The sequence below is a fragment of the Salminus brasiliensis genome, chromosome 6, assembly GCF_030463535.1.
Source record: "Salminus brasiliensis chromosome 6, fSalBra1.hap2, whole genome shotgun sequence".
Lineage (NCBI taxonomy): Eukaryota > Metazoa > Chordata > Actinopteri > Characiformes > Bryconidae > Salminus > Salminus brasiliensis.
In genome coordinates this window covers 16,423,770-16,441,493 of record NC_132883.1, presented here as the reverse complement: position 1 = coordinate 16,441,493, position 17,724 = coordinate 16,423,770, and the positions used below count along the sequence as shown (strand labels likewise).

General features: G+C 38.1%; 1 protein-coding gene across 1 annotated transcript; it reads right to left on the bottom strand.

Annotated features, from left to right (window-relative positions):
• Positions 1 to 977: 977 nt before the first annotated feature.
• Positions 978 to 14,716, bottom strand: porcnl (porcupine O-acyltransferase like). The gene is made up of 14 exons (XM_072681844.1): positions 14,569 to 14,716; positions 13,297 to 13,332; positions 11,544 to 11,685; positions 9,535 to 9,727; positions 9,269 to 9,312; positions 7,688 to 7,869; positions 6,845 to 6,975; positions 6,633 to 6,758; positions 4,804 to 4,904; positions 4,608 to 4,684; positions 4,179 to 4,242; positions 3,144 to 3,229; positions 2,878 to 2,979; positions 978 to 1,329 (listed from the first exon to the last, which is right to left on the bottom strand). The coding sequence occupies exons 3-14, from the start codon at positions 11,677 to 11,679 to the stop codon at positions 1,231 to 1,233; spliced, it is 1,341 nt and encodes a 446-aa protein (XP_072537945.1). The 5' UTR covers positions 11,680 to 11,685; positions 13,297 to 13,332; positions 14,569 to 14,716; the 3' UTR covers positions 978 to 1,230.
• Between the last annotated feature and the right edge of the window lie 3,008 nt (positions 14,717 to 17,724).

The following is a 17,724-nucleotide window of genomic DNA, read 5'->3' as shown; positions in this document are numbered from 1 at the left end:
CTTTTAGGTTTTTCTTATTATTATCATCATCATCATCATCATCATCATTATCATCATTATTATTATTATTATTATTATAAGTAGTAGTAGTAATTTTATCTTCTTACTGATTCTGTAAAGTTACTTTGTGATAACGCCAGTTGTAAAAAGCCCTATACAAATAAAATGGATTTGATTTAGACTAAAACGACACCAAAAAGAGAACATAAAACCATAAAACTTCAACAAAAGTTGCAGTTAACTTTAACTAATTAAATGACAAAAATCACAAGCCTTTAACTCAAGTGTGTGCTCAAAATAAGAATTATCTACTGATCATGAATTGTCATAACAGACCCAATTTCTTAACAGCCATAATTGTCTAAAGAGTCTTTTTAAATCTTAAACACCATATGCAGACTAAAAAACATCATGAAACACATCAACATATTTCTGGTATTATACATTAGTCCAAGCTACAATGTAAATACTTAATTTGCTAGATATTTGTTAGATACAAATAATCAATGGGCCAATTATATGTTTGGTTAAAATGTCCATCAATTACAATCATGCAATCATGCCTTTAATTATATATGGAGCCTGTAGCCATATGTCAAAATAAAATTAATCAGGATAACTACTTAACCTGCTATCATGGATTTCAATTTAAGCATATTATCATATTAAGAAACATTACATGTATAAAATAATACATGCACATATATGTGTCATTTTTATTAAGAATAATATGTTGGTGGTTATAAGCTCTGGGGTTTGCTGTCTTTGCATGGTGGCACAGTTTTAATTCTAAAGTTTTTTTGTACAGTTTTGATGGACAATGTAGCTTTGGTTTCCTCTAGATTCATCAGTACTTATCCTGTGAGTTAGTGTTCATATGCGTATGCCATATAAGATGCCACTTGTACACAAAAGATCACCATCACATTTTCTTATAAAACAATAAATATCTTTATTGTTGTTTTTGGTAATGTATAAAACGTAACAAAAACTAGAAAACCATTTTCAGCTATTTCACCTAGATTTCCCAGATCTACCACATACAGTACATGGGGGAAAATGTATTACGATTAAAGATATGTATAACAGTGCCAATATAAAGTATGTAAGCAGGCATCTCTGCAATGCATGATCACTGAACAGACAGTCTGTTGTAGTTCTGCTTAGAGTCCATTGGGATTTCAGAGTGAGAAAGGTCCTCAAGCTTGATCCATAGTTTCACATCCAGCTTCAAATGAGCCAGTAGAAGACCCAACACCCCAACATCACCCAATGGCTGGCCCAGTTTAGTTCTGACCATTTCTGAATGGTGTGGCTTGCCATGTAACCCTGGAAGACAAAACCAGAAAGGGTTAGTCTTAGACACACATATCAGATATGGTAACGTTCTTACACAATATTTCATCAATTGTTTGGTGGCCATCAGTTGTTCTTCTACTTAATGTACAAGACTGAAAGAACAGGCCGATATATTCTTATCCCAGTTTAGTAAGCAATACTGGGTTGTTCCTGAGTAATTCCTTTTTTTTAAATCTCAGACCTAAATGGTAATGAATAATGGTGTAACCGTATAACCGTATTTGTACTGAACCATCATGGCATGGAGATTACTATTCAGTGCATGCAGTTACAGTACTATGAACAGAATAAACAGTACTATTAGGGTAAAACCTGGCAACCTTAAACTGTAAGCTTTTAGATTTGCATGTTATTGTGGGAACTGTAGTAGTTTGGGAGTATTGCTAAGGTAACTGTAGTCTTGTTTTTCCCGCCCCCCTACCCCTCCTACTCGCTATAGTGTCTCTTCCTGTCGCTGTCGCTGGCACATCTAGAGAGAGAGAGAGAAAGACTTAAATGCTTGTTTTTGTGTCTTTTTACTTTGAACTCTCTGGGGTCTAAGAGCATATCTTCTTAAATACATCTTTAATCCACCAGTTTGTCTCGTGCCCTTCGACCATGTCTACCTCGCCAGACTTCAGAGACTTTAGTGTTTGTAAATGTGTTCATTTCTTAGTTATACACAAAATGTAGACGCACACACAAATCCATCAATTATGGATGACAGGCAGATGAGTGACACACAAATCCACCAGTTAGGCAGGACAAGAGGCAGAGACGAGTATCTTGACCAGTCTTCACAGCCTCATAAAAAGGTTAAAAAAAAAAAAAAGGTGCATGTATTTGTAACTGTACAGTGTGCACTGCACAGCGAAATGTGTCCTCCGCATTTAACCCATCTATGGTAGTGAACACACACACACACTCTAGTGATCTAGGGGCAGTGAGTACACACACACCCAGAGCGGTGGGCAGCCAACTCCAGCACCTGGGGAGCAGAGAGGGTAAAGGGCCTTGCTCAAGGGCCCAACAGTGGCAGCTTGCCGAGCCCGGGAATCGATCCCACAATGCTGTTACCGATAGCCCGGTGCTCTAACCGCTGAGCCACCACTGCCCCATAACAGCAGATGTGAGTCACTAACAATCTCACAATAGGTGCAATAAAAAAAGCAGTCTCTACAGATTCAGGAAATTAGTTTAAACCGTATGTCTGTGCTGCATTACTATCACAGAGGCGATATTGATAGAATTAGATGTATTGTCTCGTTCATAGACTCCCGAGGGTTAATCTCTCACTGTTCTGACCTTTGGTTTTGAGACGACTGAAAATAATTAAGCATTTTATTTCAACTCATGAAATCATGGTAGACTGGATGACGACAATGCGTCTGTGTTTCTGGGTGTGTGGAAGCACACTGGATATGTGAATATAATCGCTTTCCTGCTTAATTAACACTCTGAACCGTGAGAGCCAAACCACGGTGCGAACTGAACCGTGACGTACCCCCCCAGTAATGAAAAAAGAACAGTAAAAATAACCTTCTCATCTTCAGCATCCAGGTCAAAAAGAGAGCCCAGATATGTCAGGTGAAAAATGGACAATGCACTGAAGAACAGGTTTGTCACATACACCCACACAGCCTGGAGAGACAAAAAAATAATTATAATGCACTCCGAAACAAACACACACAGCTACTGTGAAAAAGGAATGTAATCACTGATCTTTCTTTAGAAGGAGAAAGAGCACAATGTGGTCCAATCCAATAAATAAATAAATAAATCAAGCTGTTAAAACAACAGTCTACCTTTTTGTTCTGATGATGACAGTCACTTGAACAGCGCTTGGACAGGATACAGGCACTGAAAATGGCTGCCAGTCTCTTTCTTAGAACTACAGAAGACGTAATGAAACAGACAGGTCAGTATATTACCACTAGTGTACATACTGAATGTTTAACACTGCACTGTGGTAAACGATAAATGTCTCATATACTTAATATTAATAATATTTTAATAAATAGACTGCTATGATGCTGAAACTCCCTGCATGCTATTGTACCTCAGATAGGCAGATGTTTATTTTGATTTGTATATCAGGGACAGGTCAAACAGCTGAAATACTGTACAACCACAGTGAGATGAATGTTGGGCCATACTTATGTAAGCCTTGCTGGTCACTTTTTCGATTCTTTTTTTTCCTCTCACTGGAAGATTTTGGAAATGATTATAAATCAGATGATGATAAAGAACAGATACAACATTTTTAGGGCTTCACAATGGTATAAGAATCATATTGGTATTTTAAGCTCCCTGGACAAAAGTTAGTCATCTTGAAGGTTTGAGATGGTATTAACTTCAGGCTCCTGCCGATGACACTGCACAACGTGTGAAGTAGCTGAATTTGCAGGTGTATTGAAGCGTATGGTCATACAGGTCTACCCTGTGAATCCATGAATGAATGACTGAATGAATACAATTTGCATTAAATTTGATGGTGTATTTGATGATGAAAGTATTGTACAATTCATGCATTTTACTGCATTTCTAACAATACAATTTGTAGCCCCCATTAATGCTTTATTCCTCTATAATGTTATTTGTGGATGCGTTCACGATTTCTAAATTATTTTTGCAGATGCAACATTAGTGCAAATTATATTTTTATGTTTATTCACAAAAAAACCCCAATCAATTTAATTAAATATACCATTTTATTTATTTAACATAGTATATTGATACCATTTGTTTGGTATCAATTAACTAGTATTTTTCTAATATATAAACACTGGTAAAGTCCTAATTAACACACTAGGGATTTGATTTGAAACCACATGTTTTACCGTGCTCCACGTAGGTGATGAAGCCCAGAGACAATAGTACCGCACCCAGGTGGAAGCTCAGTCCCTGTAGAGAGAGTGAGTTTATGTTTCTACATCATTCTGGCCTTTGCAAAACCTTGTACTGGCCACTAGGGGTCTCTAGATGAACAGCTATGACGTCCACTGAAGCTTGTCTAACAGTAGAAGTCACGACTCAGCTCCTCATTTCGACTGCAAATTATTTATTTGTTTCCACCTTTGAATTAACAGCCTTAAACCAACTAGCTACACATCACAATGGAGTGGTGCCTGGGGGTAAATATTTTTAAATAAATAAATATTTAATAAATATTACTTCTACTACAACCACTCCTACTACTAACAATATCAATTATAAAAAACTGTGTGCATCTTCATTCAAATAACAAATCTCACCAGACCCATACTCACATGCAGTAGAGCACTGGCTGTGTATGTAACCAAGATGGCAGGAAATGTACCAAGTTTGAGAGCACTCTTGAAGACATCTGCACAAATTGACATCAAATTCACAAACACGAAAGGCCTGGTCCTAAAGCATCGGTAGGTTACGCAGTATCAGTCAGATACAGCAATCTAGACAGATTTACCTATTTAAAATGCTTACATTTGTTTAGCCAGCGAGACATGGGCAGGTTCCAGGAGGTGACCACTTCCACCATCGATCTAGGCAATTCAATATTGAGTGGTCTCGCAACTGTGATATCCCTATAAACCAAGAGCATTTTTCAGATCACGCTTTCTACAACATGAAAACCCCATGCAAAAGTCTTGTATTCAGTAAAGGCCTTGATATGTTCATTAGAATAACACAGGTTTAATTGCTCCAGCAACTGTATGGATTTGTTCAGTTTCACCAGCAGTTCTCCTGATTTTCTTTAATAAAGGACTGATTAGATAAGTAGAGGTGTAAACATGGTGAAGCTAACGCACGCACACATGAAACAACATTCTTTTTGCACAAATAAACTGTCACTGTCCTGACAATTAACTCGACTTTTGCACAGATGTACATGCATGTCCACATCTTATTATTACTGAAGACTCCCTAGAATGGAAAACTACATTTACCTTGGCATAGCAAGAGTAATGAGAGTTTGAGTACATGGAAGTGACATGCTTTTTGTGGAAAAAAAAATCTAATTTACATACACTCAGCCCACAAGCGAAAGCTTTTCAAGCTTTAAGTGCAAAAACTACTTTGGGAGAATATGAAAGCGAAGCTAAAAAGACTAATCTTACACGATATATTCACAAGCACTGTTTCTTTTTAAACCATGCAAGGTGTGAAAATAGGGTGTATCATGTATATGGTGGGTGTGATGGTTTCAAAATAAGGGTGTGTTCAAGTCCAAGTTCTGGCATATTGTTATCTTGGCAATGGAAAATACAGGCCACTGACTGAAAACAACCTAGGCAGACGTTAACAGTCAGATGTTCATTCCTATCTTGGCAGTGAATTGTCAACACAGATGCGTGCCCACTGCTTTGTGCCCACTTGCTTTTAAGCAATCCGCCAAAGTCAGACAGCACCCGGCTCTTAAAGGGAATGGCAAGTGACACGCTGATTGGTTTATTGCACGTTACGTCCCAAAACACACCCATGATTAATTAACTTCTGCGTGTTTCTTTTCCCGCCTTTACAATAGCAAAGACACAGGTCACGCCCTAAATCAAGCTGTACGGTGTGCGGTTCACGGGTCGCCAAAAGAACACTCAAATAGGGCCCTAAAAGCTAACCTTGCAGGGAGTTTCAGCATCATAGCAGTCTATTTATTAAAATAATATTAATATTAAGCATATGAGGCATTTATTGTTTACCACAGTGCAGTGTTAAACATTCAGTATGTACACTAGTGGTAATATACTGACCTGACTTTTATTACGTCTTCTGCAGTTCTAAGAAAGAGACTGGCAGCCATTTTCAGTGCCTGTATCCTGCACTATTCAAGCAACTAAAGGAAAACCAGCGCATTTCATTCCGAGGCAAAACAACAGGGTGGTAAATAGGCAACTTGTAAAACTAAATCTGAGCATGTTTCACCCAAACCAGCCACATACTTAAGATTTATCCATTAAAGAAATCCTTAATTTGGCGACTTTAAATCCAGGAACAATGTCATACTGTAATGCTGCCCTAATATGCTGAAAATATAATGCGTAGTGTTTGTTATTATTAAATGTGATGAACTGATATAAACCATTTCAAACATGGCCAAATTTACACAGCTGAAATGCAAGAGAATATGTGTTTGAGCATTCACTGGAAGGTGTTGGAATGTATTAATTACGGCTAATTACTGAGATAATTAGGTTTATTCCATAGAGATGCACTTTCTGTTGTGGTAGAAAATGAAAAAGAGAGAAAGGGAGAAAAAAGAGGGGGGAGGGTGGTAGGTAGGGGGAAAAAGAGAAAAGAAAATGATGTCCACATACCATTTAAGGTTGTCTTTGTGCTCAGAAAATCCAGCCCCAGCCATGACAATAGTCGTCTCGCTGAGATAGCTAACAAAGTAATTACTAAAGTGAAAGGACACTGCATTCTCGTAGGCATGAAGCCATCTGAAAACAAACAACAGAGAAAATGTCATTTTCTTAAATCCTTGTTGTACACAGCCTCAAACCGTCACACAAATACATGAACTGACCTGCGAGGTAGCCCATCTCCATAGACAGGAATGAAGTACGGGAAGAGATACGGGGCGATGCAGGTAGAAATGACAAGGCAAACCTGACTCCTCACAAAGCTTATAGCAATCTTCCCAAACCAAGCAACGCTCTGCAAACAAGCAAGTTGACTTACATTACTGTAAACATCTAAACTCAAATAACATTGATGGCAACATGCAGGGCACTTTTCGATTACTTTTCGATTGGTGTAAATTATGGGGGGTAGGGTTGTCCATATTAAAGTTCCAGTGCAACCAATGTGTTCACAGAAAGAATCTAATCAAATGATGGAGAAATTTGGGACTTCACACTATGTCTCGACACAATGGAACAAGTGGAGCATGTGACCCACACTTTTTGTAGAAGGGGAGAAGAAATAAGTGTTAGCCCCTCCCATGTTTTATTACGACCGACGTTCAGTGTAATGAACTGCATGTGCATGAGATCAACAGTGACATATAAAATTTTAGCACTCTTAATTTAACACTGTCCCCTAACTGTCATTTATGGAAGCCCATTCCCATCAGATATAGGAGAAACAACTGCATGTGAAAAAGCACTTGATTGTCAAAATAATCATTTTTCTCAGGATTTCTGACTTGAAAAAAATAAAATAAAATAATGACACATTTTTAATGTTTTTCTTATCCGGTAAAAACAGAAGTTATTTTATCATTTGTATGTATTTTGTTGATTAGGACTCTTTTTTGACTATTTTAATGACTTCTATAGCCGTCACTGACTTTTTTTAGTCTGTTTTTACAAATTTAATAACCCACATTCACAAACCCACCAGAACCTTTCATCGACAAAATAATTACCATTTTGCGGCCATCCAAAGCATCTATGTAACTGCTGAAGCTAATCCACGGGCCGAAGATGACCGTTCCTGCAAAGCAGATGTAGCCCAAAAACTCCAACATTGTGGGAAATGAGGACACGGTTCCTCTGTCAAGGTCAAAGGCCAAAGAAATGGCCTTCATGGCCACCACCATCTGGGAGCCTGGACATACAACAGAGAGAGCTTAAGCCTAATAAAGGCATTGAAGTATTGTTCTTACAAAAAACATAATAATAATAATTCTGTATCTAGGCAAGTGGTGCAACTAATTTATCCATCCTACTTATCTTGATAAATGGTGTTTTATGGTACTGATGTTGCACCTTGTGTCTATGTACAGCACTGTCGTGATATACAGTGTAACGCAAAGGTTTGGGCACCCCTGTTGAAATGACATTATTTTCTGAATTGAACATATTAGGAAAAATAAATATTTTTAAAATGTGCTATTTCTTTTGCATAAATTTGAGCGGTAACTTAAGAGTGTCATGGTACACAGAAGCCATAGTTCAGTTGTTGGACATTACATTTCAGCACAAATTTGGTACAACAGGGGGGAAAAAAGGTAACAAGATCCCCAAAATACATCAAGCTATGCTTCTTTTCATTGTCTTTAATTGTAAACAGACAGTTGTTCCGCTAATTCCACCTAGTGTCATATAGTCCCCCCTGAGGTAGCTGGTATAGCGTTGCGTTTCCACACACATTCCCAACAGCTGTCCAACAACACTGACACACAGTCCTCATCTATTCAGTGTTTTCAGTCGTGTCACTTGCAAACAGAACAGTGAATGATAAAGGACAAAGAGTCACCTGCTTTACATTAGGCAGCGAGAGAGAGAGAAAGCGAACAGGAAGATGACACAATCCACTACAATGCCACACTTTACTTGCTACTTTACGTCTTAAACCTTAAAGGTTTCCAGTGGAATGAGTGCTTCTGAATCGTAGTTCTGCATTGCGTTCATCAATCTTTGTCCACCAAGGGGACACTTCTTCTACAGCTTACTGTGCATCCTCAGTCTGACTGAACACTGAACTATGACATCTGTACCATGACAGATTGCTTTAGAAATACATGTACTGTTAAGAGAAATACACTCCTACTGTCCTATTTAGACACTTCTCAACATTCAAATTTGCCCTGCAGTGTAAATAAAGCCTTAGCCATCTGAGTGTTTCATACAGTACAGTAAAAGGGTTTTTTTGACTTATTACCGCTTGCTACCGTAGTGTATTTATATGTAAAGCTGCCTTAATAAAATATAGGTAGAGTATTTTGATAGGCCAAAAGCACCATATAGGAAAATACTCCCAGCAAAAGTATAGGTAGGATTTTTGGACAGCCTAATGTACTGTATCAGAGGCAAAGCTAAGGTAATTAAGATGATAAGCGAAATGCCTCAAAACTGGACTGTGCAATTTGCTTAAGTTTCGACCAGAAACCAAATGACCTCCTAACAGAAACGGATGGAAGTGAGAACCCGGAAATATGAAAAGGGTCCATTGCCTAAACTAAGAGCCTTAACTCTAAAGAATGTATCTAACAAGTATTACTTACCCCTCATCTTATGCCAAGTCTCTGCATCTATTATATGCAGCTCTCTGTAAAGAACAAAAAAAAAAAACAACAAAAAAAAAAACAACTTGTTCAATCTTTCAACAAAGCTCAAGATAACCAGCGGAAGATTTCAGTGCACTGTGATTAAGCCTCATTAATTCACAAAGGAAACGTCATCCTCAAACTGCTTTCTAAATAAAGCATAAACGCTCTAGCTGTCAGACTCAGAACTGTGAGTGCAGATGTACAGTCTATCGAGTACACACCCCATAAGCATGTAGATGAGGATGGCAAGCGAAAGAAACACTCCTCTGCTGCTGGACTTTCGGCAGAGGAAGAGGATGAGGAAGCAGAGAAGGCTGAGTATGATCACCCATACCATGTGCAGCTCAAAAAACACATAAAGCACATAGAAGCCTCCCACCACTGAACTCAGGTGCTTCATGTGAGCTGGAATACCTGTCAGAAAAAAAACAAGTAGTTTCCTATTAAACTGAGCACAGACACATATTAATCAGCAAGTCATTACAACTACATGTACAAGTGTATACAGCACAGTGCAGAAGACCTATATTGTCATGGTCATGCAAAAATATTATATTATATTATATATATAAGGAAACTTGTATATAAGGAGGAGAAAACATCCTACATAACATTCAATGGAAACAGGGGGACTGTCAGGGATTTTGGCCCCCACACTAAGTCACAGGACCTTAGAACTGTACAACCTCCCCCATATTGCACCCTTGATTATAAGTCAATGTAAAACAATTGTGTAGTTTTGGAGCATTTCTATTGGTCTGTACATCATTAAAACTTGGATATAATGTAAAGAACAACTTCCGGATTCAAATTATGGCAAAAGGTGATAAACAGCAAAACGTTTTTGCAAGACATGCACATAAAATATGACTGTATGTAGATGTAAAACTAATTACAGGGCCAGTGTTTATTCGTACAGAAAAGCACTGAGGGTAAGATAAATACAAATACACAAATATGTATTGTAATTTTGTTTTTAAGTGGAAAAACAAAAGAAGATCAGTTTGTACTGTTAGCATTGAACACCCAGTTTATTTAATCAGTCCTTCTTTAAAGTAAAGCAGGTAAGATTGCTGGAATTCACAGAGAAGTCAGCTACAAAACCTGTGCTCTTCTAACTGACATATCAATCACTTTACTGACAACCAACACTTTGGTTGCAAAGTGAGTACAGACTATTATAATGCCAGTATTATAGATAGGTGTCCTGTAGACAAACACTACTGGGTATACACACAGCCAGGGGGCAAAAGTGCTCTGGAAACATAGCCGAATTGTAACATTAGTCAACTGCTGTAATTAACATAGATTTCACACCACTTGTAAATTCTAGTTGATATATAATAAAATACAATGTCAGACTCGGATCTGTTTGTTTGTTTGTTTTTCCATTTATTTCTGTTTGTTTCATTTCTCATTTTCTACAGTTTTGGCAAAGGAATATTGAACATTTTCCATCCATCTTCTCTGTGGTTGCTGCAGTTTACTGCACAACAACATCTTGTACTTGTTTCTCTTTCGCTTTCTGAATTACACACACCTCTGTGATGATGTAGCACAGAAACCAGTCTATGGATAGTATTAAAGCATTTTACTAGCAAAACCCCCACTTACTCCTGAGGGACATATTTGTGAACGGTTTAATGACTGCCTGTAGCTTCTACCCAGCAATGTATGTTCGGGGTGGAAAATTTATCTGAAGGTGCAAGTATTTGTATAGATTTTGAAATGGTGGAATTGATTGTAATTGTATCATAACATTCAATTAGGTAATGGTTTTCACCTTCAGTCCCTAGAGAACCATTGCCCTGTATAGTTTCAAATGATCCCCACCCAGATTGTCAGCCACATATTAAACTCTTCATGAGCTGGATCAGGTTTTGGAGGCAGGTTTTTGAGGTGCTGGAGGAAGAAAACACCTGAAACTGTGCAGGGTGGTAGGTTCCCAGGACTGGAGTCGAAACCCACAGCAAAAGTATATAATCATTTCTGGCCAAATTTTTTTTTACAAACATACAAATCCAAAACAAGCTAGTATTGTTTTCAATGTTGTCTATATACACTGAAAATACAGCCATGACTAAACAATATAAACTGAATAGACTTGCTGTAAGGAATCACTGGTTTTTCTGATTAAAGGCAATTTTTTTGATTAGATATGATTTTTTATTTTTGGACCACCCAAAAACACCCTTAGTGAGAGTAAAAGCCTGATAACAGATTATCTCACCCAGTCTGCAGACGATGCGACACAGCAGGCAGACAAGCAGTAGCTGCCACACCTGCTCCAGGCCCTGCTGCGCTGTGGGTAAAATGCAGCCCTCTGCCAGAAATTGCAAAAACTCCTGCCGCCCAAAAGACTCCATGGCAACCTGCAAAGAATGCAGTCAGCAGAGCTGTTACATGAATTCAGTCACATGTACGTAAATAACATTTGAATGGATTTACTCATGGATTTGCACATTTTTACAAATAATAGCTTGCTGATATTCACATAAATAGAGTACCAATATTTAATCCCCCACAGTCACCAGATGTCTGGGGTTACAAATGACCCATATACAGATTTGTATTGAAAACCAATATGATCGTAAATCACAGTTTTCTAATCAATGTTCATTAGTGTCAGCAGATCTTTCAAAATTCAAAACTGAACAATGCTGCATAAGATCTCAATCCTAGTACTCGGTAGCAGAACCATTTACTGTAATAACAGCTTGAACAGTCTGTTTGGGTGCTGTTTCTTCCACCATCAATGCTTTAGGATAGCTTGGTTTGCTCCAAGCTTTTCAGGTGTGTTGGATCTTCAAATCAAAAGTGCCACAGACCCTCGGTTGGACAGAGATCCAGACTTTAACTTGGCCATTGCTTCACCTTTTTGTTGTTCAAAATTTTGATGTTCATGATCACTGTCCGGCTGGAAAGAGAACCTTTATTCCATCCATCCCTTAATTTTAACAATGGTGGTGGTCGGGGTATATTTTTTTAAAGAAACTGGCAGTGCTAGATTTAGATCAAACACAGCATTTCGAATATTGGCCAAAATGCTCAAGCTTTTGTCATCGGACCACAAAACATTATTTTAGCTGGGTCAATCTGGTGTTTTCATGCGGTTTGTCTTCAGTAATATCTAGCCACCCTCCCATACAAGACAGCTGTATGCAGAGCTCTTGACATCACTGTCCTGACTGGTGCACCATCACTTCAGTCTGAACCACTGAACTCTGTAACTACTTCAAAGTGATTGTTGGCCTCTTTGTGGCTTCCCTCACAAGTTCCATTCTTTCTCTGATGCTGAGTTTTGAGGAAAGGCCTTGTCAAGGCAGTGCCTGGGCAGCATAATGCAGCTTCCATTTTCTCACAACTGATCCAACAGTACTGACCGAAACTTTATTTTGTAGCCTATCTTGTACAAAGCAGTAATTCTAATTTTGATAGAATGCTTTTTTTGGCCTTCATTTTCACAGCTTTAAATTTACTGTCTAATCAATGGTTCTTGAATAAAGGAGGTCTTTAAACTAGACAAGATGAGTGGTCTTTTTAAGAGGTTAGAGGTTGGTATGACTTAATTTGGTCTATAAAATGAACGCTAAACTTATCTGCACATCTTTATTTGTTTATAAAGCGAGAGGAGATGGGTGACAATCCAACTCCAGTGTTAGTTAGCAACTAGCCTAGCATCTCCCATTGTAAATTAAAGAATTAAATACCAAACATGTCTCAGCTGATCGACTGCATGCAGGCTAAAGGTAAAATCAAGGTCATTCCATTTTTTTTCGCTGAACTAATCCTTCAAACGGGTTAAACTGTTTTATCAGGGTGCTGTACATGAGGAATTAGCCTTCTATTCAGTTCCACCTTCATTTTCCTATTCCTAATTTAGCTCCTAATCGCTTTATTGATGTTACATTTCACACTCTTGCTCAGGCTGATCTTGGTTCCTACTTTTACATCTTATTACTTAATGCAGCTACTTTACCCACCTCAGGCTGTCAGACACAGACCCACACACACAGGACCTAGGAGGAAAGAGTGGAAGACATTAGTCTGTGTTCAATGGGTTTCAACTAGAGCCCAATAATGAGCCAATAATATTGATGAATATTGACGTCCTTGTAGTTTTCTCAGTATTGACAGAAAAGTCACAGATAATTACTGATTTTTTTGGAGCATCACCATTCGGATTTAATTAACCGTCCCATGACAGTAGCAGGCCTCCAGACAGAACTCATCAATTGAACAAAGACCACCATCAATGTTATGAAATATATTGTTAAATATATAACAATTTAGTGTACAGAAAAATACATATACATCAAACTACAGTTTATGAAGTAAAGCAATTCAAATGAAATATAGAACCCAAGAGAATTCTGGGTAACCAGGTAAAATTCATACTGTAAAGGGCCCAGAACATGGTAAACTACTTTGGCTTTACTTCCTAGCAAAACAGAAACCTGATTTATAATGTATAAAGTTTCATAATTTTTTACATCATTTCTTTTAGTTTATTTTTGTGAGTATTTACATGTAGCTGCACATTTGGCCTAAATGTTTAAAATAAAATAAAAATGTTAAGACGTATTTCAAAGTAATAATCGCATTTTATTATTTATCCGATCTGCTTCTTAAAAATGATATTAGTCACGAAAAGTTCATAAGCTTTTTTTTATTATTATTTATTTTAATTTTTTTTAACCTGTGGAACATCGTGAAATTTGGCATACCTGCCCAAAGACACTAAAGGTCAGTACACCTCACTCCTACTCCAGTAGAAGAAATCTGCCGTGCATGGTTCTACCGGACTCTTCTTGGGTCACAAAGATATGCGCTACAACCTGACAGTTTTCTCTTAACTCAGCCTCAGGGGCACAACGTGCTGCATGCTCAAATTTCCCCAAGTCAAAACTGAGCACTGCGAGTCCAGACGGCGGATATATGGGATATGTAGGCTTTCTGTGGCGCGTTTGAAGAAGTTAGCTAATCTAGGTGCTGCTGCTGCTGCTTTGTGTCCGGCAGAGGAATCACAGGAATGCCTTTGGTTTTCTGCCGGAGACTGCCTGCAACTTTTCCTTTACGCTCACAGTGGAAGTGAGCCGCCTTCGCCCTACAGGCGCAGTGTAGCACTGATGAGACACTCGCTAATGCTCTTCCAGGCCGACAAAGGAGCAGAAGTGCTAGTAAAGTGTGAGGGTAGCGCAGACTTCAGCCTCGGTACGGGACCGCGTTGAGTTCAGGAGCCTCTCTTCTCTTACCTCACTGCCGCAGTACCCGGAAACGAAGAGCCAGGACAGTCAGGACTCCGATAAGTCACCCAGCTCGTACAGGGGTCTTCTCCATGCCGGGGGCACAGCTGTAAACATCTGCTGAACCGGGAGGGCCAACAGAAAAGTAACAGATGAAATGGAGTAGTCCAGCAAATTCAACCAACCTTGATTCAGGCAGCGCGTAAGCTGTAGTACCGCGAGCAGCCTGTAGGGGTCAGGTGAACCCTGGTTTAGTTTTCGCCGTCTGTTAAAGGGCCCATAGCCGACATTCCGCCTGGGTTTTTGTTCCCGGGGGTCCACTTGCGACGTTTGTGTGGTTTGCACCAAAACAGTCGTAATTCAAATGCTACCCTTATTTCAAATCCTCTATTTAATCTACTGCGTCTTTAAGACTCAGATATGTAAATAAGCTCTGTTTTGATTGGCTATTTCGTGCTGCGCCTCGTTTAAATGGCAGTCTGGGCTGAAGCACAGCTCATTAGAGATGCAGTTTTTTTTATTAGTATTAAATCAAGCGGTTCCTTCGTAAAGGGAAACAACTCCAAATAATCTGTATGTAGATGAGGATCCTAACAACATTATTGTTGTATTATTTTTATTTTTTTAATTTTTATTATTTAAATACTTTTATATTTGCATTATTTTGTTGACATCAATGTTACCTTTATACTTGTACAAATACATTTTCAATAAGAAATAAATAAAAACAAATATGTATCTATTCACCCATCAATGTACCTGTTTACAGCTGAGGAACAAGGTGCAAGTAAATGTAGTTTTTATCAGACATCTGTTTTTGCTGTTTCAATGTTTTTAATATAGGAATTGATTCTCTAAAAGAAATCTCATAGTTGCAATATTGTGTCAATTTGTCTAGTTCCTGTTCCTTATAGCGTCTATGTATTGCGTTGCAGTGATCAATAAATAAGCATATACTCTTAAAATAGCTGCTGTATAAATAAAGGAATGAATAAAGGAATAGGATAATAAAGGAAAACTTTATTTGGCTGCATAATGAGAGTTTGCTACATGGTAGTGTCCTGCTGTAAACCTCAAACAATTGTGTCCTCTTTCGAAAGAGAACCTTACAAAAGTAGAGTGGTAAATTATAACAAAAATATGTCTTGAGTCAGTTTATGTATGCCTCCGAAATGTACAAAATGTACAAAATAACAAGGATCAGTGCAGTTATTTAACATTCTGGAGCCTTTGGAGTGACTAAACGTTAATCCTAGGCCGACCAGCTACAATCTTATTTTGCTGCACACCATGCCGACTTGACACAGAGAGGACCTAGAGTGGACAGCAACATGTCTACCAGTAATATTAGGGGATGATGATGACAAAAATATTGTTTTTGTTCTTGTTACTGTTGTCAATTGTGCTAAGCTTAGTTAGGCTAGGATATGCTTCTGTGAGCTGTTTCTATGACATAAACCAGCCAACCAGCTTTTCCCACAAGCCCACCTTAAAAGGAAAATCATCCATTCTGAGGCAGAACAACTTAAAATACTCAATACGATTCTTTAAGAGTTCTTCTGTAAAGCCCATGGTTCATTATAGAGCCATGATCACTATTGGCTTCTTTCTTCCCTTTTTTGTTTGTGTAATCAGAGGGTTCTTTGGTTTCAAGGAGGAGTCCCAGAGAACATAAGTGACCTGGTTCTTTCTGGATGGGTATGATGGCCCTCCCTCTCTCCATGACTCAGCACTATGCTAGTAAGTGCAGGTGTGTGTTAGCTGGTGTAACAGAATTGGTAGTTAGTGCTCTCTTAGAAGCATGTTTAGCTGTCCAGATGTGGTTAGTTTGCTTTATGTGATTTGGAGGAAGCAAATGCTAGCCTTTACCATCCAAGCACTGGTAGAATTGTGTGGTAAGTCATAGCTAGTAGCTGAAAACTGGAAATTACTTTACAATACAAGCTACAATACAGGTATTCAATTTTAATTATAATTATTAGAGCAACTCTTTTCACTCCTACCTATACTAATGTCATTTTGGCACTGTACTTTAAACGAGCACCACACACACTGTGTTGGAAATGGCCCACCACCCAATTCAAATCAAATCAAATCAAATCAAATTTTATTTGTCACATACATAGTCATACACAGTATAACTTGCAGTGAAATGCTTTTTTGACAGTCTGCCCACATCAAGCTATACAATAAAAATCTACATTTAAACTTAACTAAACCTTAACTTAATGAAGTAAAGTGCAAAAGTGCAAAAGAAAAATAAAATAAAAATGAAGAAAATAATAATAGAATAAGTTACATTTAAGTTAAAGAATAGAATATAAAAATATGAAAATATAGAAATATAAGCAAAAAAAAATACAGAATACAAATATACAAATATATATACAGAGATGAAATAGTGCGTGTCTGTGTGTGTGTGTGTATATATATACATACATATACATATGTACATATTTATCTGTATGTGAGTGTATGTGTGAGTTAAAAAGAAATATTTTCATTGTTGTCCGTAGTGTGTTTTCCGTGAGCCATGGTTGTGTATTGTAGTGAGTGAGGGTCCAGTTTGTGTATGTAGATACTTTGATTTAGTGTCCTAAGTCCCTGTCCCCATTCAAGGCACGGATGGCTTGTGGAAATAAGCTCCTCCTCATTCTCTCTGTGTTAGCCTTCAGGGTTCTTAAGAATCTAGTCAGCAATCATCCTGTGGTTAACTGACCACTGATGAATGGCATAAGAATGGCTTACTAAAAGTAAAGGACTACAGTATGTTATCATAGACATGTGTAGTAGACCTACAAGGTAGCTAAGTGGACAGTGACTGGAGGTACATGATGACTCTTTTAATAATAAAGTGGGTGGTGAGTTTATTGAGCTCTGTAAGTGCACAATCCTAATTGCACCCATGGTATTTTGGTGCTGAAAGCTTGTTCCTAGCTGTGGAAAGCGCTGTATCTCTCCCAGAGGAATAATGTGAAGCAGTGGAAGTGGCATAGCAATGTGGGATACTGTGACACTTGTTTCCATGGTAATTGTTCATATGACACTGCAAGATCTGTCTATATATAGTCACTCTGTGCCGAATAACAAGGCTGCTGTGTTGCTGGATGTTTCATTACCTTCAGGAACTGACACATGAAAACCACAATGCAAATGTGGCTTAAC